This window comes from Emydura macquarii, unplaced genomic scaffold (assembly GCF_026122565.2).
Source record: "Emydura macquarii macquarii isolate MOO-44397 ecotype Brisbane River unplaced genomic scaffold, CSIRO-AGI_Emac_v2 contig_3530, whole genome shotgun sequence".
Taxonomy (NCBI): Eukaryota; Metazoa; Chordata; order Testudines; family Chelidae; genus Emydura; species Emydura macquarii.
In genome coordinates, this window is record NW_027133667.1 from 403,975 (window position 1) to 428,503 (window position 24,529).

The 24,529-nt window shown below is 45.6% G+C and overlaps 2 protein-coding genes across 2 annotated transcripts in view; one reads left to right on the forward strand and one right to left on the reverse strand.

The window, feature by feature from the left end:
* CUNH12orf75 (chromosome unknown C12orf75 homolog) overlaps positions 1-22,251 on the reverse strand; it is a gene marked incomplete at its 5' end in the record, with an annotated part of 40,359 nt that extends 18,108 nt beyond the window's left edge. Inside the window, one exon of the mRNA XM_067536110.1 lies at positions 22,097-22,251. Coding sequence (XP_067392211.1) covers positions 22,097-22,251 — 155 coding nt within the window. The remainder of the gene's footprint in view (positions 1-22,096) is intronic.
* Positions 22,213-24,529, forward strand: part of APPL2 (adaptor protein, phosphotyrosine interacting with PH domain and leucine zipper 2) — a 49,873-nt gene continuing 47,556 nt past the window's right edge. Inside the window, exon 1 of the mRNA XM_067536190.1 lies at positions 22,213-22,313. Within this exon, the coding sequence (XP_067392291.1) occupies positions 22,260-22,313 (54 nt within the window). The 5' untranslated portion in view covers positions 22,213-22,259. The remainder of the gene's footprint in view (positions 22,314-24,529) is intronic.

Consider the following 24,529-nt stretch of genomic DNA (forward strand, 5'->3'; position numbering starts at 1 on the left):
GTCTAATAGTCAAGTTCATCCTCCATGAACTTATCTAATTATTTTCTGAACCCAGTTATACTTTTGGCCTTCACTATATCCCCTGGCAATGAGTTCCATAGGTTGACTATGTGTTGTGTGAAGAAGTACTTCCTTATATTTGTTTTAAACCTGCTGCCTATTAATTTCATCAGGTGACCTCTGGTTCTTATGTTATGTGAAGGGGTAAATAAAACCTATTCACTTTCTCCATACCATTCATGATTTTATTGACTACTATCAACTATCTTTCCCCCCTTAGTAGTTTCTTTTTTAAACTGACTAGTCCCAGTCTTTTTAATCACTCCTTATTTTTGTTGTCCTTCTCTGTTCCTTTTCCAATTCTAACATACCTTTTTTAGATGGGAAGTGTGTACCCCAGTTTACTAGTTTTACCTGAAACTACCACTCCTATATAACACACAGCACTTGTGAGCACTTACAATAAAATAAAAGTAGAGAAAGTGGTGGAAACAGGTGGTTACCATATAAAACAATGCACACTAGGACCTACACGTATTAATAGTTACCTTTCCTATCAAATAAAATAGGTTTTCCCCCCAAAGTTCAGTCAGTTGAAGAGATGGCTGGTTTTACAGGAACAAGGATCCAAACTTTCTTGAAAACATCTCTGCTCCACAAGATGTTTCCACTGTGAATGAATGCAGAGCACCTTGCCCTACTCTGTGTTATACTGAAACAGTCTTTTGTGTCTATTCATAGACTATTCTGTTCCATAAAATCCTGCCTGTTGTATTGTTCCTTTTTTACCTTCAAGTGGTTTTAATTGTTCGCAGTTGTCTCAGATGGTTTTCCACTGATAGTCTTGGAATGGAGCAAAACTAGACAACTGAGCCTTGCATTACATCACTAACTAACCAGGGATGCTGACAGCTCTCTGCTGCTTGAATAGGCCCATTCACCATTCATCACCGAGCCATATTATCCTGTGGTGGCTTCATGGCTATCTTTTATTCCAAGTCTCTAAAGCATACTTTCAGTATAGTTACATTATTCTTTAAATATTACCTGTAAGTATATCTCACAATGATTGAGTCTTGGTAAGTTATGAGCTTTCTGTAGATACTTTACACGTGATCTCTTATTGATAAATACCCAGCCAGACATGTGTTTGGTGTAATGAGTTTGTCAGACCTGACATGAGAAATTTTTGCAAATAAGAGAGCATCCATTGCCAAGAGTCCTCTGTTTCACACCTACCTCTGTGGCTATACCTAGAGGAAACACCTTTTTAATGGCTACTCCCACGGGGTAAGATGCATCCATCTCTCCTTCCATTCCTATATGATCACCCTCCAGCATCATGCAGTCTCTGTCTGCCTGGATCTTGGCAGCTCTTGCAGTACAGAGTTATCCTACAGTATTGTTTCAATTAGGTTCACATTACCTACCTTTGGGGATCAAACAAAACCTGAAGCTCAAGGGAAAACTGGAAAAACCTGTCAAGTGTTGCCTGGTTTTGCATCAAAACTATGAATTTCCTCCCCTTCACCTAAATACAGGGTGCAGGACACCTGGTGCATCATTATGAAGCCACTGTTACAACCACTATGCTTTGTTACCTAACAACTCTGTGGCTGATGGAGTTATACAGTTTAGACCCACTGACCATGTTCAGGTCCCTCCTACGGCCTCCCCCGAAACCTCTTCACATGCACTCATGGATTGGGGCCAGCCACATATTTTGACTCCACAAAATGCAGGAAGCATAAAATTCCCTTGCATGACTTCTGTGCTTCCTGCCTACACCCATACACAGTAGGACTACAGCTGCATTTTGGCCCTTCCACAGCTGCAGAAGGAGAAGGGGGGAGCAGGATTTCACCCTTAAGAATAAATGAGGCCCATTCAGACATTCTGTGCATTGAAGGCAAGTTACTATTAAAGAATAACATTCAGGATACTGTAGCTGCAAACCCCCCAAGTATTATCATTCAAACAGTTGCAAGAGAATGAGAAAAATGTATCTTGGGGCATCTTTCATTCATCAATATAGTTACTGTAGTTTTAAAACAACAGGTGCTTGGTACTGAGCATCATCACAGAACGTTAGTAAATGTAGTCTGAATGCAGAAGACTGTTGAAAGAATTTTACATATTTTTCTATACTGAAGAAATGCATTCTGAGTAATTCCATATAAGAGGGAACATGGCTTCAGAAAAAAAATATATTAAAAAGGATAAGAGATTACCAAACAGTGACTTAATGGAATAAATACAGAAAAAGAGACCTTGCTATTCTATAGATATCTAGCTATCAGAGCTGGTCAGGAAATAAATTTTCCCATGAAAATTTTTGACAAAAATTAAAATGTTCTCAGATAAATTTCTTACAATATTTTGGGGGTTTTAACTAAAAAACGCAAAATCAAAAACTGACAATTGTATGGCCTAGAGCGTCTTTCTTTTTTTAAATGAAAGTTTAGGTCTCCAACAACCATTGAGCACCCACATTTAAGGCTGTCATTGCTCCCCCCCCTCCATTGCTATCAACAGGGGCAGTGCAAAGATGGGACATTTTAAGAAAATTGCCGGCATAGACAATGCTGGAATGGTGGGACATTCCCTAACACAGGACAAACTTAACAAAGTAATGTTTAAAGACACATTTCTTACGGACAAAAAAAGAAAAGGCCCTATGGAGCTTCTAAAATCCATTAGAAAATAAAAAGGGAAATAGTGATTTGTTAATAAAAACTCCCTATGGATAATAGGAAAGTATAAACACCCCATAAAAGACCGATGCAGAAGATCCCTGGCTTCAATCTCTTAGGAAGCTCATGGGCAACCCTAAACCACATCCACACAAACCACAGCAGATGCGGATACTTGCTGCACAAATAGAAAGTTAAAGACTCTCCAGTGTGCAATGGTGGTCACCCAGAACAGACCATTGAACATATAACAAGTCCATGCCTGATTCACAAATACAAAGGAGGCATGATAGCAATACACTCTACTACTCCAGATGCAATTAGCTGGCTTAACCATCTGAATGTATAGTTTTACATCAGCCATATGAAGAAGATAGGAAAGTTTTAAAAAAAATATCTGTAAGACTTAAAACTGTAGGGCTATAAAAAAAAAGGGCGTATACTTCAGTTTACTTGGACCACAGAAATCTCCACGTTGCAACAGACCAATGATCCATTTAGTCTTGAATCCTGCCTCCAATGCTTGATGCTTTGGAAGAAGATTTAAAGACCCCAAAATACACTTAATTGTCAAATACTATACCTTGGGTGTAAATTTTGTTCTTAATCCCACCTGTCTATTCATTTACATCCTCCTGACTCATGAGGACAGATAGCTCTTCTAGTGCTATACTAGCTAGCATAACTAAAGAGGCTATTATTCTCTGCTTTGGGCAGATGCTACAATTACACATATGCCTTACTCACACAAAACTCATGTTGACATCAATGGGCTATTTTACCTAAATAAGGAAATGGGTATCAGGCCGGCATATGCAGATAATAGATAGCAGATAATAAGGTGGTAAGTAACAGTCAGCATGGATTTGTCAAAAACAAATTGTGTCAAACCAACCTAACAGCTTTCTTTGACAGGGTAACAAGCCTTGTGGATAGGGGAAAGTGGTAGATATGGTATAGCTTGACTTTAGTAAGGCTTTTGATACTGTCTCACATGACCATCTCATAAATAAACTAGGGAAATACAATCTAAATGGAGCTATTATAAGGTAGGTGCATATCTGGTTAGAAAACCATTCCCAGAGAGTAGTTATCAGTGGTTCACAGTCAAGCTTAAAGGGCATATGAAGTGGGGTCCTGCAGGGATCAGTTCTGGGTCTGGTTCTGTTCAATATCTTCATCAACGATTTAGATAATGGCATAGAGAGTACACTTATAAAGTGTGTCAGGTTAATTATATGTTATGCAATGCTAGCTTTGACATTCCTGACTGCAGCACAGTCAGTGTTAGTCTTCAAAGATGCAGTGGTACTGTACAAGTCACAGCACTACTTTGTTTGTAAACACAGTGTAATATTTTTATTTATAATATGATGGGAATTATTTTTTCTTTATAATTGATGGAAAGCTGTATCTCTGTACTTTCCTTAAATAAAACATCCTTTTATTTTAATTAGACCTACTTTTAAAAGTATGTTTGTCTTTCAGGACCTATACTCTTTTTATATGATCTTATGAAGAAAATTAAATACTAGGAACCTGACTCTTCTCACTCATGCCCCATTTATACTGGTACAACTCCACTGACTTCACTTGAGTTATTCCAGATGTACATTGGTGTCAGTGAGAGGAGAATCAGGCCTAGGAGCTCTGCTTTGCATTTAGGCTTATCTATACACACAAGTTCCACTAGTATAAGTTACATTGGTTTACTGACATAAATGTATCTAAACTGACTGTGCACAATCTGGGTCTGTCCAAACTGTAGTTTTTATCCCATTACTTGATTGCCACTTAATTTGAGCTAGCTGACATGTTTGTAAATGCTAGTCTGTTTGTGGTTACCTCTTTGTGTCCTGAAACAAACATTTGTGGTGTGTTCAAGCTATCATTTACAAGAAGGTTAGTTAACTGGCAAACAATTAACTTTCATTAAAAAAATTCTAGACTAGACAAACCCTCTGTTACACTTGCACCAGTGTTTGCATCTTGTGAAATCAGAAGCAGGATGCGTATACACTGTCACTAGCCTGCGAGGACCCCGGGAGCGGCCAAAGCAACCAACTCCTGACAGTTGGATAGGACCTCTGGGCCCCCTAAATTGGCCTAGGCCTACAGGCCCCAAGGACTGGGCCAGGCCCCTGGGCCCTAGTGACTGGACCGAGTCTCCTGAGCCTGAGGGCTGGGAGATCCCCCCCCGAGGCTGGACCCGACCTGGAGGATCTGCTGGACACTGAACCCCCAGAGACGGGACAAGACCTGGAGGAGCTGCCTGAGGTCGAGCCATCCCCCGAGCCCTGGGACCTGGAGGAGTTGCCCCTCACAGAGGAGCTCCCTGCCTTGCCACCGGTGGACAAGGAGGGACTGGCGGCCTGCCCCGGGCCATGTACCCCAGTGACCCCGAGGACCCAGCTGACACAGGTACCTGAGGATACAGGGAGGAAGTGGCCCAGGGACAGCCATAGCCGTGGCTGAGACAGGGGCAATCCCCCGTCAGCGTGTTGTGGCAGGACCCCCCCAACTCAGTGGGAAAAACTTTGCCACTGCTATGGCCCTGGGCTGGGACGCAGTGGAGTCGGGTGGGCCTGCATACCCCTCCCCTCTTGCCCTTGCCACCCAGGGAGTGATGGTCATCCTCCTGCTCTACTGACCCAAGGACTCTGCTTGCTCGCCCGCCCTGCCTGAGGGCCAGGGCAACAGACTCATATCTGAAGCTAACGATCCCCTTGTAGGAAGATGCAGTGGCCTTCCTCCAAGCCGAGACTTGAAGAAGGGCCACGACTGTGGGGCCAGACCGGACCCCATGCTACATACTATGTAAGTGCTTACTATTACTGCCGTTTTTAAATTATCATAGCCCTTTCTTTCATTTCAGCAGCACTGACAAACAACAAAACTATTCTCAAAACAGTTCTCAACAATAAACTGTAGAGACAGCTGGATGGATCAGTGAATAATACACATTAACATGAGAGTAACCTCCATGTAGGAGCCACCTCCAACTTCTCAGACAAGCAGAGTGTATAGGAAGGTGCACTAATTGATTACAGAAATGGTGTTCTAAGCTATAGAGGGAAATGAAGTGGGTATAAGTTACACCCCTGGTTGCATATCCACATTTGGACTTCTACTGGCTGCGGCTACATAATATGAATGCTTTTGAGACCTGAAGAAGAGCTCTGGGTAAGACTGAAAGCTTGTCTCTCACCAAGAGAAGTTGTTCCAATAAAAGATATTACTTCACCAACCTTGTCTCGCTAATGCTTTATGGGACTGATCTAAAGCTCACTTATGCCAATAGAAGGACTGTCATTGACTTCAATGGGCTTTTTGGATCAGGCCCTTTATCAAAGGAAACTGGAATATTGTTAAAGATGCCATTCAGAATGAGATGAATGTAAAGTCAAAGATCCCCACCCTGACCAGTACACATCCACAGATCTGAAAACAAAAGCCCTGTTGTCAGATAGGTTGGACAAGAAATGCTTGATGCTCCAGCCACCAAACACAGAAAGAGTTTATCACCAAAAATACACAAATCATAGTTAAAGGTCAGATGTGAACACTGAACCCAGCAAACATTTACTATGAGTCTCCTTATATTTTTATTAGTTGTCAGAATCTTACTACGTGATCAAAACTGGCTCAGATATGATATTATTCATTAGCCGAAATGAATGATCTCCCCAGTAATCGGGATCCCTTTGATGGGCTGTTCACACAGCATATTTTGCACAATCTGTTCTGAATTGCTAACAGGTGCCTTCTGACACCGGAGCATTTTTGACGGCGATGTGGAATGGCTTTGGGAAGCCTTTTAAAAAGCACTAATTCAAAAACATATTTTCCCCTCCCAAAAAGCTAAAGCCTGCACACTGCGTCCTGAATCAGCCCACATGATTCTCTTGTCTGGCATGAGAGCAGCCCTGGCTACGTGAGATGGAGTTCCAGGTAGTTCTCCTCTTCTTTAAGTATCTTCTGCCTGAGCCTGAGCCTGAGCCTGAGCCTGAGCCTGAGCCTGAGCCTGAGCCTGAGCCTGAGCCTGAGCCTGAGCCTGAGCCTGAGCCTGAGCCTGAGCCTGAGCCTGAGCCTGAGCCTGAGCCTGAGCCTGAGCCTGAGCCTGAGCCTGAGCCTGAGCCTGAGCCTGAGCCTGAGCACAGCATCTCAGTCCTGCCTCTCCCAGGCCCTTCCACCTACCTACCCCCTTCCCACCTGCTCCTTACACCGCCCAGACACTTATACCCACCTACTCCCAGTCCTCCTCCAGTCCTACCTACGGCTCCGCCCAGGCCCTCCCCTCTACTCCGCCCCTCCTGCCTTGGCCCCTCCCCCTCCTCTCCGTCCCTGCCCCTTACCCCTGCCCCCTCCCCTCTTACACCTCCCATCTCCCCCCACCTTCCCCTATGTCCCCCCGTTATCCCCTGCTGCTCCTACCTCCACCCTCCTAGCCCCTCCCACTCACCTTCCTTCCCTCCCCCACCACCCGTGTGCCTCCCACGCCCCCCTCACCTCGGCTGCCGCCGGCCGTGGAGTTCCCGCAGCCCATGGCCCGGCGAGCCGGGCCGGGCCGGGCCGGGCGGGGCGGGGCGGGGCGGGGCTGGAGGCAGCGGGGCGTCCGCGGGCTGCGCAGGGGCTCGCGCTGCGCCGGGCGCGGGCGCGGGGCTGCGGCGAGCTGCGGAGCGAGCCAGAGGCTGGAGCGGGGGCGGGCCGGGAGCACGCGGGGACCCTCCTCCCCGCCCCGCGCCTGGGGGACGCCCGGCGGCACAGGGGCCCAGCAGGGGGCAGGCGGCTGTTCGCTGCCGCCAGTGCAGGGCTGGGCGGGTCTTTGTGGTTCACGTTCCGCTGGGCACCGGGACTCCCGTTCCCCGGCCTGGCTGGACCATGCAGCCCTCCACGCTCCAGTCCCCTCCCCTCACCCGCACCGCTGGGCTGCCCTCCTACTGCCCCGCCTCTAGGCGAGCACAGATTGTCCTGGCGGGGAGGTGCTGGCTGACACTCTGGCTCTCCCAGCTGGCCGGACAGGCCGATGTTGGGACGAAGGAGAGCCTCCCCCCGCCGCCCAGCAGGCTGACGCCCATGGTTCAAGTGGGTGCAAATCTGACAGATGTGTTGCCTCGAAACCCTGCGTCCACTACTCAGTCTCCCGAGGCAGACCTGCCATCGCACACCCCGTGACCATTTAGCCACTCTGCAAAGATTAGCGAGGGAGATCTAGCCATCTGCTAATAAAGGCCCTGTGGAAAAACCAAACACAACTTTCTTGGGTACCTAAGAAATTTTGACGCCCTTCCAATTAAAATGGGTCCACTGGAGCATATGTGATCATAGAAGATTAAGGTTGGAAGGGACCTTAGGACGTCATCTAGTCCAACCCCTTGCTCAAAGCAGGACCAACCCCAACTAAATCATCCCAGCCAGGGCTTTGATATATACTTGCCAGTCAGCAGCCCTCAGGGTTATATATTTGTGTGCAGTGTTCTATTTAGACATTTATTCCATGGCCATTGCTGTGGTATCTGAGTATGTTGAAACTGTCTCTTTATCCGAGAGACATCTTCAGATAGGATGGTATGGCCTTACAGCTCTGAACACCTTCCCCGTTTTTCTAATGTATGCACTGAGAACGTTTAACTTTGAGATAAGATTAAATAAATGCACAGGCACACATAAATCCTATTCAGCCTGACTTTCACCAATATGCAGAAAACAATTTAGCTTCACATATTCTGCAGATATGTAGTGTGCCTCATGAAATTCCATGTTATGTTTCAGTCTATATCATTCAGTCCAAGTGGACACTTGTAACTACAAATCAACTCAGAAAAACCTATTAGTGCTATAACAAAACACAAAATCCAATTCAACTTTACAAGCTTTCTTCTGTAAGCATTTCTGGTTTTATAGCAGTTTCATATATAACATAAAGTCCTCCTCGGTTGATTAAAAGCATAGATTTACTTTCCGTAACCAAACTCTCTAGCCAAGACAATAGAAATCTGTAAAATGATTTTTGCAAAGTCTGCAAGTAAATTTTTTATCCCAAAATCTGCACTGTTCCCACAGAGAGTTTTATTTTTATTTTCTTTGCTACTTGGCCCTATTTCCATACAGAGCAGTTGAGCATTTCCAAAACTTGTAGCCTTATTCCTGCATAATCCTTTCAAATGAAAGGAAAGTGAGAATGTGAGAAATCCTCCAATGCAGCTGATTGTAACACACTAGCTAAATATTCCTGTTACAACAAATCAGCACTGAAATAGTTTACAATGCTGCCATTTAAGTGCTCAGAAGCAGGCTTCAGAGCCATCATTCAAACACCAGTGGAAGACTGTTATGAGAACACTGGACATGCATGCCTTTTAAATCAGCATATTACAAGAGAACAAGTAGCTGTAACCAGCTTTCTCACTGCAATTTACGAGTGCAAGGCAAGACATCCCTTTTTTAGGAGCACACCATAAAAAGTCCAGTTAATTTCATCCATCTGTTCTATATAGTTTCAAAGAATCATAGAAGATTAGGGTTGGAAGGGACCTCAAGAGGTCATCTAGTCTAACCCTCTGCTCAAAGCTGGACCAACCCCAACTAAATCATCCCAGACAGGGCTTTGTCAAGCTGCACCTTAAAAACCTTTAAGGATGGAGATTCCACCACCTTTCTAGGTAACCCATTCCAGTGCTTCACCACTGTGCTCCACAGAGACGAAGAGTTCGTATTTTTAGATATTAGTGAGGAAGAGACAGGCGGACAGGAAGTGCCCATTCAGCAGTTTATTCAAGGCAGCACTTAAGTTACGAGAGTTACAAATTTTAAGCTATTGCAAGCTGTTAACAGTTGGGAATCAGGCGTTTACCAGCACGAGGGTGGGGAAGCCCATTGTCCACCCTATAAGCGAGTTGCAACCAGGAAGCCAACCCACCCGGGGCATCCGCTAGTACCTCCACGGATACACGGAGAGCCTCCGGGCAGGGCGCACCTGGAGGTCCTAAAATACCCCCTTCCCCAATTCTAGCAATAAGCTTATTGGCTACATTTCAATCCCCTTGGGGACTGGGCCTTAACACTTGTTTCCTGTTATTTTATTGGCAGTTAGCTAGGGGCCAATCCGCAATAAGGTGACGTTAGTTGTTTATTACTAGAGTTGCTGATTTTACTGTTAACGCTGCTAATTTTTTGCTGACCCTATGGTCAGCTGGCTTCTATATTCAACTCAAGGATATTTCCAGACCTGGAGACAGTTCCTCTTATTCCTTACAAGTCTGGTTCTTGAGAGGCCTAACTTTTGCTCATAAGCCTGCTGCCACTTTAAGGGCCTACCTCTTGCCATACTAAGCTGACCTTGCGTTACAAAGTCTTGCGCGCCCTGACTACCACCCTCCTAGTAAAAAACTTTTTGCTAATATCCAACCTAGACCTCCCCCACTGCAACTTGAGACCATTGCTCCTAATTCTGTCATCTACTACCACTGAGAACAGCCTGCCTCCATCTTCCCTGGAACCCCCTTTCAGGTAGTTAAAGGCTGCTATCAAATTCCCCCTCATTCTTCTCTTTTGCAGACTAAATAAACCTGGTTCCATCAGCCTTTCCTTATAAGTCATGTGCTTCAGCCCCCTAATCATTTTTGTTGCCCTCCGCTGGACTCTCTCCAATTTGTCCACGTCCTTTCTGTAGTGGGGGGCCCAAAACTAGACACAATACTCCAAATGTGGCCTCACCAGTGCCAAATAGAGAGAAACAATCACTTCTCTTGATCGGCTGGTAATATTTCTACTAATGCAGCCCAATGTGCCGTTAGTCTTCTTGGCAATAATGGCACACTGTTGGCTCATATCCAGCTTCTTGTCCATTGTAACTTCCAGGTCCTTTTCTGCAGAACTGCTGCCTAGCCAGTTGGTTCCCAGTCTGTAGCAGTGCATGGGATTCATGAGTTTCTTAACTGCGCTTACCACTGTAGTATCTAGGCACCTTCTAGTAGGCCATTAAGCAATGTGGCTAACATCAGCCATATGTTGTTTGTTCTCTCATTCTCTCACCAGTGGGAGAAGTGTGTGCAGTGGACTATCTTGTTTTGATAGGTTTCTTGGAGGGGTTGGTTGGCTGGCTGGGTTTTTTGTTTGTTTGTTTTGGCTAAGTGCTGGTAGTTCTGCATTTGTTCAGTGGTGTTCTGATGCCCCCTCTTCCCCTGCAGTGTTAGCTGGGGCTCATGAATTACTAGTAGCTTTAGCAGTTTGTCATAGCAGTGCTGGAGCAGATTCTTGCCTAGAACAATGGTGGGGGTAAGGCATGGTTATATGTATTACTCACAACGATCCCCGTCAGTGCAGTATCTTGAAGCCCAGCCGCACATTAGCAAGGATGCCACGCGCACCCACATACCTATGTGTATTTATGTTAGAAAAGGCAAGGTCAAAGAAATGTGCTTTGTGCTTGGAGTGACAGGTGGTAAGGTTTGTGATGGTCCTTATAGTCCTTAGATAGTCTTTAGATATTTTGGATGGCTAGACTTTTTGAAAATTTATAAAAGAAAAATGAATGGCGAGGCTGAGACTCCGAATACCAAGCATCGGTCCAAAGTGAATTTTTATGGCAGAGTTATCAGTCCCTAGGAAAAAAGGGGTATTATAAAGGCAAAGCTGAAAGGTGTGTTACTTAATACCTAATGGGCATCATTATGAAATCTTAATGACTGTGCAGTAAATACTATCCAGCAGTGGTTCCCCAATGCAAAATGATGTCAGATGACAGATTTGCCATTTTTTGGAATAAAGCTGAATAGGGTTTTAATATACAGTATATAAGGCGTGAAGCTTATCTGCAAATCACAGAGAGTTGGATCATCTCCTTCCAAATTAAAACTAGTGGGAGGGGGCTTGTTGGGTGAATCTCATGCAGATTGGTGTATTTACTTCAATCAGGAACTTTGGAAATGAACTAAAGAGTGTCTGTGCATACCTCTCAAATGTCTCTCATTTTAAGTGACATGACTCATTTTAGTTCCTAAATTATCTATGTTCCATACAAACGAGATGTCCCCTCACTTTTATTATTAAAAATTATTTACATCAAAAATAAAGTAGCATGAAACTGAGATTATAAAGAGTTGTTTACATTAAAGGAACAAATCCTTCTGAATTTTAAATCTCCTACATGAATTTTTTTGGGGGGATGGTAGGGGGATCTGCTATCATGTTGGGGCTTTGTCGGACATTGTGTCCCACCTTTTGGCATGGGAAAGATGAGAGGAATGCCTGAGAGATGTATGCAAAGCTCCTATTGACTTCACTGAGAATTTCACAGGAGTCTTCTCTAAACCAAAACTGAAATTTACCAAGTTAGATTGACAGCCAAGTGGTAGATCTCAAATATAAGAGATTAAAAAAAGAAGAAGAAGAAGTGATATACTTGCCAAGTTCTGCTTTTTGCCTTTTTGACCCTTTCCACTGGTTTGATAGAAAACCCAAACAAACAATGTACTGCTATTATTTGTGCTGGGCTGCAGGCTTAGGGAAGGAAAATGTCATATGAACTCAAAGAGTTATCTGTGTGTATTAAGAAATAGCCCCTCCTAATAGCACTAAAATGTTAAAAGTATATATTTTTTATTTTGCTCATACTATAAATTACCTACATAGAGAATCTTATGCACCATCCCACGACATAATACTAAAACACAATGCTTGTAATGATTTATGCCTCAATTTAAGCAAGTATACAAAAAATGTTAATTTACTATCTACAGTTTTTCCCCCTTAAAGGCAGGTGTAGAACAGATACAGATGTTCTCAAATCCATGATATCCCTGAAAAATCTTGTTCCTTCAGCAGTAGTTAATATCCTCGAGTTAATCTTCTCCAAAGGAAGTTTACAAATGCAGTTTAATTTAAAGAAAACTTTCCTGCTTTGATCATTGCTTTACAAATATGTTCAGCCAAAATGTAACAATTTAAGCATGTTGAATTCTCAATTCTAGTTATGTCCATGGCTCAGCTACTAGATCACCAATCATCCAGATTTTTTCTGGATAGTCTTAAATTCCTGCTAGGGCATCCTAGCAATATGGTTAGCGGACCCAAATTACTAATGCTTGGGCAGCTAACCACTTATGTTAACCTTTTTGGTTTTATTTTTTTAAACTAATTGCACCATTGTGAACATCTGGTGCTGTGGGTATGGTGCTATAAAACATCTTGTGGTTATCTGGCTAGGGGGAGTTTAGCCAGGCATTCCAAATAAATCTGAAGGGGATGGTTCTATTAGGGGAGGAGCACCAATGAAAAGTCCCTAGTCTAAGTCAACTAGAAACAAATGCACTGAGTCCAGGGTCAGCTGGAGGGTACTGGGTTTTTTCCTCCAGTCAGGTAACTAAAATCCTACATAATCAGAAGCTCTCTGTTTTCTTAACATTTAAAAAAAAAACCTACTTAAAAATATTAATGATTAGGGCTCTGAAGTCATGATCCTGTAACCATCACTCATATCAGAAGTTGTTACTTGGGCAAATAGTCCTTCTGAAATAATGAGGCTACCTGGCTGAGTAATGGCTTCTCACAGGAGTAAGGGCTGCATGGTCAGGTCCTCATACTTGAACTCAGGGAATGTTGTTCTGATGAGCGCTAGCTGTCCCAATCACTTGGTGATGGGCATTGACTCTAAGTTTCATACAACAAAGATCTGTAGCTTACTATGACAGAGTTTGGACTAGGGGGCAGGGCAGTAGACTGGGGCTCAGGGCTTGTCTTCACTTACCTCGGAGATTTGGCAGCAGTCGACCGGAGTTACGCAAGCTACGCAAAAACTTGCGTAACTCCCGTTGACTTCTCTGCTTCTGTTCTGCACACCATCTTCATTGCACTGCGCCGACGGGAACCACGTTCCTATCGACGCAGCGCTATGCTACTTGAGAAGGTGATCTTAATGCATCGATTTCTGGATCGACTGTGCGGGTCTTCACTGAATTTGCCGCTGTCAGTGAAGACATAGCCTCAGGAAACCAGGGTTTTATTCATTGTTCTGGCACTTTATTGCTGGTGATTTTGAGCAAGTCACTTCCCTCCCTGTAACCAGGCCCTAAACTCTCCCAAACAAAAACCATACTAAGGAGCAATAACTACCAATAAAAACAGAAAGACAAAAACAAAAATGTACATCTTTAAGGTAGAATAAGAATAACTAAATTAATGTAATACTCTCTTGAGTATTTAAATAATTGTATTCTCTTTTAAATAAGAATATGAATAAAGACATTTTAGAAATCCTGCAGCCATTACCTCGAAGGAGTTGCAAATACATCTGGTATTTCAGAAAAAGTCATGCTATGTTTGGTTTACACCGCACTATAGCATGAGAATATTACCAAGGTTAATAATTTTCAATTATTGGAAAAAATAAATCAAGAAATATTGAATTAGTTTCTAAGAAGCTATCTGAACCAGAGTCTCCTCTCAGTCACACTATTGTATATCTGGAAACAGTGTTGCCAACTCTTGCAGTTTTATTGTGAGTATCATGATATTTGCAGTAAGCCCCAGTTCCTGGAGTCATGTGATTACATGAGAATCTCAGTTTTCAGTTTTTAAAAGTAAATTTCCAGCCCTTGTGGTTGCGAAGAAAAACTGGAAAATTTGACCCAAATGTAATTTAAAGCTCAAGAACAAGAAGCAAAGACCCATTCCCTCTACCCTTTCTGTCAATTTTATTATTTTCTAAGCTAGACTCTGGGGAACCTAAGAAAGCTAGGTAAGTGAAAGATTAATTTCAATGTACAAATGCAAGGAAACGAACATTGTGGAAGAAGTAATTTAAACTAGTATTATGTAATGCTAATTTCTAAATTAACTATAACCATTCAGGAAAAGGACCTGACATCATTGTCAGCAGTTCAATGAAAATCTCTGATCAATGTGCAAAGGGCAATCAAAAATGTTAAGATATATAAAAAGGAGATAGAAAATGTTACATGCCTTTATATAAGTCAATGGTTCACTCACCTGTTGAATGCTATGTTCAGTTCTGGTCAAGCCATCTCAAAAAAGACACAGCAGAAATGGAGGATGTCTAGAGATGGCCAATGAAATGTATACAGAGGCATGGAAAAATTTTATCTGAAGTGAGAGTGAAAATGTTAAGAGTAAAATTTTGAAAAGGCCTGTGTGACTTAGGAAGCTAATTCCCATTTTCAAAAGTAATTTAGGCACTTGGGAGCCTAACTCCTACTGACACAGTGAGACTTGGATTTCTAAGGGCCAGATATTCAAAATCTCATTGATTTCAATGGCTATTAGGCATCTAACCTGCTCAAGCGATTTTGAAAATCCCGCTTGTTGTCTATCTATAGACACCTAAATACCTTTGAAAATCTGTCCCTAAGTGCCTGAGTCATTTTTTAAAATGGGACTTAGACTCCTATGTCACTTTATTCTGCTTTTAAGCTTATATCAAGCATGCTCAGAGTTCTGTAGAGTTTTCTAATCTAAAATGGTTTTCTAATTTCTAGTTTTCTAATATGGAGTTTTCTAATCTAAATAAATAAATAGAGGCCTGATTTTCAGAAGTGCTGAGCATTCTCGGAAAGAGGGGAGCCTTTAAAGTTAGGCACACAAAAACTAAGACACCAAAAATCGCTAGTTACTTATGACAATTTAGGCCTTTCTTACAAAAGGGTTCTACTTTCTCTGTGATTTCTCAACTTTTATTTTTTACATTAAAATGGTTACTCTACCCTTCACTAGAGGTGAAGGTGAAGCTACTCCATTCATTAAATTAGATAAACCCTGCTCCATACAGTTATGAAAAAATTAATTCTCTCTCCAGTGATCATGCGCACACTAAATACCTTTGAGTTCTGTTTGCATAGAACTTGCAGAACCAGTTAGACCAAATAGGTATGGTGCAGTGCTGGACAGATGATTATACGCTTCCAGATTTGAATCATTAACTAAACAAAGACACCCAGAAAAACAGGTGAGCCCTCAAAGGTTGTGTTCTCTGGAGTGCAGAAGATGTGAAACAAAGCCATAGTATTTTAGAGTACTTTGTTGTTGAACTACTCCCCCTTATGCAAAACCACGAGGAAAAAGAAGTGGGCAGTTATTGAAGGAAGGAAGTGGCCTGCTAGACACAATTAAGAAATCACCCACAAATGTCCTGTAGCTAATTTAAGAGGTATAGATCCTCTGGCCATAGCATGGATTCTGAACCTCAAATGGGGTTTTAAAAAGTTTTTAAGGAAAAAAAAAAAGCCAGAACTCCAAGAAAAATGGAGACAGATTCCATCACATGCAAGCATGACAGATTCAGAAGTGATCATGATTCTTAAGGTTAATGTCTAGGTAATGCCTTATTTAATATTTCTGTCTTCTGTAAAGAAGTTTTTTTCACAGGTTACCACACCATCTTAAAGACCTCTGTAACACAATATTTAAAACCTTGTTATTTCTGTTTTGTCCTGGCATGAATGTATTGACTCTGCCTGATATACTTTATGATATTTTGTGAAATATTAGCTATCTTTTTTGCTGAGCAGTCTCTTTTCTGAGGCAGACAAAGTGAAGACAACATGACAATCCAGTTTGTTGATTTGAATTAAGGGACTGGAATGGAGAGTCCAACTTCAGTGCCGGAGGAGCAAAGCCATGTCAAGGCAGACTTTGTACATTGGGTTAAAGGGTCATATCACAAGCTTCATAAGCAATACCAATCAACATCAGACCAACATAAATTCTGAGGCAATATAACTTAGCTAGAAGTACGGTGCCTGATGACTCTTCGTCAAACTTAATTAACGTTAACCATCTTTCAGTTGATTTGCAAAATGTTTCTTTATGCCGCCTGCTTAGGCATGTTCTGCAATCAGGAGGACAAGTCTATTTTAGCAGTTACCTTGTTTGCATTTAAGGTGTTTATAATGTTTTAAGAAACACAAAAGCAGAAAAATTAGCAAGGATTTTGATGCAACAAGAAGGCACTGAGATTAATGGGAGAAGAATTAGGCCAATACTGAGCAGTTTTGAAATTTCCACCCTGTATGTACTTAAAAAAAAAAAAAAAAAAGCGAGCGCAACAACATAACAACTATATGAAGAGAGTGGAAACTTCTCTGTGGGGATAGTGTCATATCATTGTAGACCCAAAATTTGTCCTTGTTAGTAACAGATGAAGAACTCAACACATTCCCCCATCAGTGTAGGAGTGTGCCAGGAGCATGCTGCTCCTGTACTTTTGGGATTCCACTGCCAAGCAGACAGACAAGTGTGGGTGCAGGCCCAGGATGTATGAGTTCCAGAACACCACCAAGGGTGGGCATATCTAGGAGAATGAAAAGATGGGGGAAGAGGGAAACATGTCTCTCTTATGCCCCTTACTGCTTCTGCTTGTGGACAGGGCTGGAGACGCAAGGGTGGGGAGAACAGACCACTGAAACTTCCAGAGAGTGACCGTGGGTATGTCTACACTGCAGAGTGAAGTTGATTTAATTTCAGTCAACTTTCACATCTGCCGAACTTACAAAGTCGGAGGAGCGTGATCACACCACGCGCTTTGCGTCGGGGGTTTGCATCCCCCAGTAGCGGCCCAAGTCATTCTTGCGCCCCGGAGAGACATTATAATTGCGTCGGGTATGCACCCAGGGAATTTCCATTAACCAAAACCGTCTCTGCCAATTTCCATTAACCAAAACCGTCTCTGCCGTGCACACGCCATTGCTGGAGAGGCATGGAGTCCACTCAGCTGTGTACTATGATTGTGAGCATCGCCAACACCGCACGACTTTTCCTGCAGTATTTTCAAGGCCGAGACAGGAGCTGCAGCGTGGCAAATTGCGATGTTACTGAAGCCGCCCTGCTACAAGCCAGAGAATGAAACAATTCCCGTTTGCTGCATGCTGTCATGCACCATCTTCAGTCGGTGGAGTGCTGCTTCTGATCCCGGGAAACAAGCACTGACTGGTGGGATCGCATCATTATGAAGGTGTGGGATGATGAGCAGTGGCTGCAGAACTTGTATGCGAAAGGCCACTTTCATTAAACTTTGTGCAGAGCTGTGCCCAGCCCTGAAGCGCATGAATACTTGCTTGAGACCTGCTGTGACAGTGGAGAAGCGAGTGGCCATTGCTCTGTGGAAGCTAGCAACGCCAGACTGTTACTGGTCAATTGGGAATCAATTTGGAGTCAGTAAATCCACTGTGGGAGCTGCTGTGATACAAATGTGGAGGACCATTAATAGACTTCTGCTAAGAAGGGTAGTGACTTTGGGAAATGTGCAGGACATAGTGGACGGGTTGCCGCAATGTGGTTCCCAAACTGTAGCGGGGCAATAGGTGGGACACATATCCCTATCTTAGCACCGGACCACGTAGCCACAGAGTACATAAACCGAAAGGGATACTTCTCAATGATGTCGAAGGCCCTTGTGGATCACAGAGGATGCCTCACCGACATTAATGTGGGGTAGTCTGGCAAGGTGCATGACACGCGCATCTTTAGGAACTCAGGTGTGTTCAAAAAGATTCAAGCAGATCCTTTTTTTCAAAAGTATTCTTTGACCAAAAAATAATGATGATGTTGGTGATGTTGAAATGCCAATAGTGACCCTTGGAGACCCTGCCTACCCCTTGCTAATGAAGCCGTACACTGGGCACGTGGACAGCGAGAAGGAGTGGTTCAATAACAGGCTGAGCAAGTGCAGAATGGTGGTGGAATGTGCCTTTGCTCAGTAGGTGAGACCTCAGTGAACGCAACTTCCACCTGTTATCTCTGCCTGCTGTGTGCTCCATAATGTGTGTGAAACAAAGGGAGAAAAGTTCCCGCTGGGTTGGGTTGTGGAGGCTGGCCATAAATTTTGAGCAGCCGGATACCAGTGCAACGCTGAGAGCCAACTGCAGAGCCCTGCACCACAAAGAAGCATGGAAAACCCATTTTGCAATGAACTGCAGTAATGTATGTCTCTGTCAGTGCTGTGCCTTTCCTTCCCATCCCAGACTCTCACATCATCGGTCCCCTCCCCTTCTTTTCCCGCTGACAATCCCCGAGCTCTCAATGAATAAAGAGTAATTTTTTTATAAAGCAGTACGGTTTTATTGGTGATCTGTAACAGTGGGGGGAAAGAAAGATAATTTAACATTCTCATAAGGCTGTTAGGGGATCCAGAGCAGTGTGACTGTGCAAACAGCAAAGCACACACATTCCCAGTTCTTAAAGGGACCAGTGCCTCTTTCTCCTCCCCTCCACCAGCATGGAGTGGAACATGTACTGCACCCTGCTCAACCTCCTCCTGGAGCGCTTGGGGGTGGGGACTGGGAAACAGCTTGTTAGCTGAGCGTTTTGCAGGGGCTGCAGAGGGTGTCTGTCCTGCCGCTACTCTCTCTGGAGCTCTACCAGACGCCTCAGCATGTCAGACTGATCGCTCATAATACACATCTCCTCTTGCATTGCACGCTCCTGCTCCTGTGTTGATTTTCTGTTTCCATGTCCATGTTCAGTTTTTCTGACAATGACATCCTCAGGCTCTGAGCTCTGTGTCAGCAGCCATGGAGGCATTCATTAGTTTGTTGAACATGTCATCCTGTGTTTTCTTTTTTCACCTTCTAATCTGGGAAAGTTCCAGAGGGGTAGCCACGTTAGTCTGTATACAGCAAAAACAACGAGAGTTCTGTGACACTTTAAAGACTAACACATTTAATTTTTGTAGGCATAAACTTTCGTGAGACTCACTTCAGCTGAGTCTCACGAAAGCTTATGCCTACAAAAATTAAATGTGTCAGTCTTTAAAGTGCCACAGAACTCTCGCTGTTTTTAATCTGGGAAAGGCGTTCTGCAGGAGTTGAAGCTGGGATGTAGGCCGAGCTGTCCACTGTAAAAGCACAACGTTTCCATTGTTAGCTGGTCCCATGGATGAAAAGCAATGTTACAATGTAAAAAGAACTCTCCTTCATATTCATGAGGCAACGCCAGACCCGCATACCAATCTGCACCTATTGCACGGGTCGGAGCAGCGTTCCAGCCATGGTAAGTAAGAGGCCCTTGCATCTATTATACGGAAGTCTCCATAGCACTAAATTCCCCAATCCACACTTAACCAAGGAGCAGGATCATTGGGCCCCCCTTTACCATCCCAAAGACTGGTTTGGGAGGAGGTGGTCCAAAGGGATTGGAGGAGAGTCTGGGTGAAGTGTCACTGGAGAAAACATAGGGGCACCTGTTTCCGGACCCATAACAATGTCATGTCTAGGAATTGTCTGTGTTGGGGCCCAGGACACCGTCCATGGCAGGGGAATAACACACAGTGACTATAGTGGTCGAGAACTGTAAACTTGCACCATCTTCCCTAGGTGACCATGTGTGATATCAGTCTCCTGACGCTCACACGGGCAGAAAGGGAAGGTTTGGTGCAAGCCTCTGGGTACAGGCCTGGCCCTTATGCTGCTATGTTGTGATCCACAATGATGCCTGCTCATTTAATAGCAGAGTGGCGGGGTAAAGTTTCCTACCGTGGTGGAAGAAATAAGGCTGCCCTCCCCAGAAACCTTCTGCAAAGGATTGCAGAGCACCTACATGAAAGTTTCCTGGAGATATCCACGGAGGATTCTCGGAGCATCCCTGTGCACATAAATAGTCTGTTCCGGGGGTAACCCTCTGCTTAAGTGGACCAACACCCAGGAAGCCCGTCCCCACAAACACACAGATTCCTTTTTTCACAGAAATAAAAAGCTGGACTGGGGCTATAACCACAGAAATACGATTTGCTATACACACTTACCAGATGTGCCTTCCCCGCCATCTTGGTCAGTCACACTGTCCTGCATCCGGTTGGGCTGCTCTGGGGTAACAAACAGTTCCTGGCTCTCAGGCAGAATGGATACCCCGCTCGCTTGTCCCCTATTCTCCTCCTCGCCCACAGAGTTTTCCTCATTCACCCTGGACTCATCTTCTATGGCGGTATCTGAGCTGCATGGTGGTACAGTGGTGGGCTCACATGCAGCTCCTCATAAAAGCAGCATGTCTTTGGTGACGAGCCAGAACAACTGTTCGCCTCCCTGGTTTTCTGATATGCCTGCCTCAGCTCTTTGATTTTAACCTGGCACTGCTGCGTATCCCTGTTGTGGCCCTGCACCGTACCACGCGATATCTTCTCAGAGATATCCAAATTTCTTTTGCTGCCTTGGAGCTGAGCCAGAACTGACTCTTTGCCCCCAGGCTGACGAGATCCAAGACCGCAGGCTGACTCCATGCTAGAGTGCGTTTGGGGCGTGCAGTTGCCATGAGCAGTTCAGCTACAAAGCTCTCTCCAAGTTGACCAAACTGGACATGGGAATTCAAAATTTCCTGGGGCTTCAGGGAAAGGGCTGTTTCCTGTGCACGTGGCTGTGGTGCAGCAGAGTGCGAATGTACAGAGGGGTCACAGCAGAGCATTGTGGGATAACTCCTGGAGGCCAATTACATTGATTTACACAACGCTTCGCCTACACGGACGCTCGTTCGACCCAGGCAATTCGACTTCAGCGCTACACCCCTTGCAGATGTGGTTTGATTAAGTCGAACTTTCCCGAGATTTAGGTCAGCGGAACAGACCCGAGAGTGGAGACGCAGACATTATGTGATTGACAGGAGCCCCATTCCGTCGACCTACATTCGCCATGTGGACCAGGTCTGAGAGATGCATAGTCTAACAAATCCTCTGATGCAGTGTTCCATGGGAAACTTGTAGGCAGGTCACAGGTGAGGTGCAGAGGGGAGGTCTAGGGGTGGGCGGGAGTGTTGGAGAGCACAGCCCCCAGCACTCACCCCACAAGGCCAGCTCCTGACCCATGGGGCTGGCTCCCCACTCCAGGCATCGTGACCCACTCCTGGCCACTCCTCCCTCATGACCAAATGCTGCCGGTGCTTTGGGAAGCCCGGCTCCCAAGGCTGAACACTGGATTTGCTAGACTCCCTTAAACTCATTTTATTCTTGCATTTAATTCAGCCGGGAAAACAGGCGACGCGTCCCTGCCTACCATTTCCAGCCAGGTCCCTCACGCTAGTCCCTGCGCGCCACCCCACTTCAGCAAAGCATCCCTTCCCCATTCTTCTTCCCACCAGATACAGGGGTGCAGGAAAGCCAAGGGCTTTTGATCCCTCCCCCCCCCAGCATTTTCAGTGTCCCCTGCCAATCCCTTTTCCGTGCCCCTCCTTTCGGGGACACACACACACACACACACCCACACAGATCTGGGCCTGGCAGGGAAGGTGGAGTCAGCCTGGCCTCTCCTGCTCTGCAAAGAGTTAAGCGGGAAGGCGGCGGCAGGAAGCGAGCCGCTCAGCGGCCCCCCCACACTTCCTGCCAGGGGCTCTCCCCAGCTGGGCCCTCGTGACTCGCTTCCTCGCCCGGGGCGGAGCGCGGCGCTGTCCTGCCCTGCGCTGGTGTTTACCTGGTGGCCGCCGCCGGACGCCGCCTCCTCTGCTCCAGCCGCGGGGAGAGCACCGCAGAAGGCCGGATTTGGGAAGCCTGCTGCCGCCGCCGAGCGGATACGGGTCCGGCCCGCCGAGCGGAGTTAATCCGGATTAGCCACAGCCGCTCCGCAGCCAGCCGACATGCCCGCGGTGGACAGACTCCTGCTGGAAGAGGCTTTGCAAGACAGCCCGCAGGTACCCGGCCCCGCTCCCCGCCGCCTGCCTGGCTGCTCTTCGCTGCTCCTCCCTTCCCCCGTGCAGCCTTCCCCAGGCCGGGGCGGGCAGGAGGGTTTCCACTGGCCCAGCCCTGGCCTGGGGATGCTCCGGATCAATGGTCCGCAACCTTTTGTTTTTGCATTTGCCTAGCCGTGTGGCCCCCTTTGGAAATCTTAGCCAGCGCCTGAGGACCCCCTCGGTTGTAACCCCCTGTTCCATGGTGACAGCTGCGGCGCCCTTAGACACACTGTGTAGATCCCCCCCCCCGGTACCCCTGTGGACCACCGGGTGCAAACCCCTGCCCCAGACCTGCTGCAGGCTGTGCCCGAGCTCTGACGCACCTGCATTTGCTGCTGAGTGAAGGCCAGACCGATTCAGCAGGCCTGGGCAAAGGGGGTGTTTGAAACCAGGCGGGTGGCTTTTGGCAGTGATGAGAAGCGGACTGTCTGAGCAAGGATAGCAAATGTAACTGGTAAGAACAGGAGTTAGGGCTGTGGTACGTGGTGCTTCTGCAGCGCATTTCATCGGCAGAGCACAGCGGGCATGGAAAAAGGTGGGTCGGGATTATTACCCTGGTTTGCAGAGTGGGAAACTGAGGCACGCCAGGGGTTAAGTGGGTTACAGGGGCCCAGGTAAATAATGTCCTTTTGCTGTGAGGCTGGAGAAGTAGCCATCCAGGAGTGGGCTGAGCAGGTTTTCAAGGCAGGAAAACTAGGTCACCTGTTACAGAGGGCAGAACTGCAGGGGACGGTTTCAGAGAAGGTCTGGGAGGGGTTGGTACCTGGGAGGACGAGAAAAGGGTGTCCTCTCTTCTCTTCTGATGAACTACCCCCTCCCTCTAAGTCTTTGGATGTGCTGGCTGAAAGACTTTCCCAAAGGCATAGGCAGGGCCCCCACATGGGGGGGGGAGGGAAAGGATACAATATACGGGGGGTCTTGGGGAGCCAGTCCAGGCTTCAACCCCCATTACCATGAGGAAAAAAAATTTCATGGCTCATGAGATTGTACGTATGGGATGAGGGGGAGGGGGCCCGTGTTACAAGTTTGTACTGGGCCCGAAAAAATTTTGCTTGTGCCCTGGGCACGGGCCCCATGGTGGGGAGGACAAGGTGTCAGCCTGTGGCATGTCTTACAGGTGATGGTTGCTTGAGGTGCAGGTGCATGTAGCCAGCCTGCTGTCGGTGTCACTAGCTCCCCTGAGCAGAGTGGTGAGAGACTACCAGGCTTACAAAATGGGGACAAAATATTGTTTGCGCTACAACTGAGAAGGCCACCAGGACAATCACTGAAAACAGGGATGTTCCTGGGTTTTAGGGACACAGTCGCTGAATGGATTCATAGCACTAAATCCAGACTGTTATTGCCCTCTCCACTTCCACTCCTTGGGGCTGGAGAAGAATTTCCTTGTATTAGACTAGATCCCTTCCCTTCTGTCTAGCATACTCTAGACCACACAGTGACCATGCAGCCAGTGCTGCATCCTTATTGAAAAGCGAACCATGGACCTTGGGAACGCTCCAAACAGGGGAGGAAAGTGAGCCCTATTGATGGTGAGAGGGAGAGAAGGGTGGGAAGGAGGAGCCCAAGAGTTGGGGGGGGAAATAGTGGAGAGGGGAAACCTGGGAGAGACAGGGAGGAAGAGGGAAAGGTCTGGGGAAACAGAATTCAGAGGGAGGGGCATATGGATGGGAAAGAGAGGGGACTTCAAGGGACGGGAAGAGGGGCACTTGTGGGAAGAGAGGGGATGTGTGTTTAGAGGCCTGATGGAGAAAGAGAGAAACAAAAGGAATTTGCACTGCAGGGAAGAAAGAAAGGAGGATGGGTGAGTGGAGATTAGGAGAGAAGTAAAGTCCTAAATCCGTAGCAAGGAGAAGCCATAGTCCCACCTGGATGGACCTACTGAGGTTCTGTGGCCCCATTCTGCCACCCCCAAATTGGTTGGTCCTGGACCAGCAGGAGGAAGAAAATCAGTCCTGGGAGGAATCCTTCCTTTTCATACAGGGAGCACCCCACAATTTACTAAACTAGAGTAGATTTATTATTAATATTATTGAATAGTTATAGTGTTTACATCTCCAAGGCTTAATGCAAATGTTAATTCTGAAGAACTGTATACAGCCAGTAAGTAAACTCATTTTCCTGCTCCATCAACACTATCTCACAGCCATGATTAAAAATTTTACAAAACTGAAAGC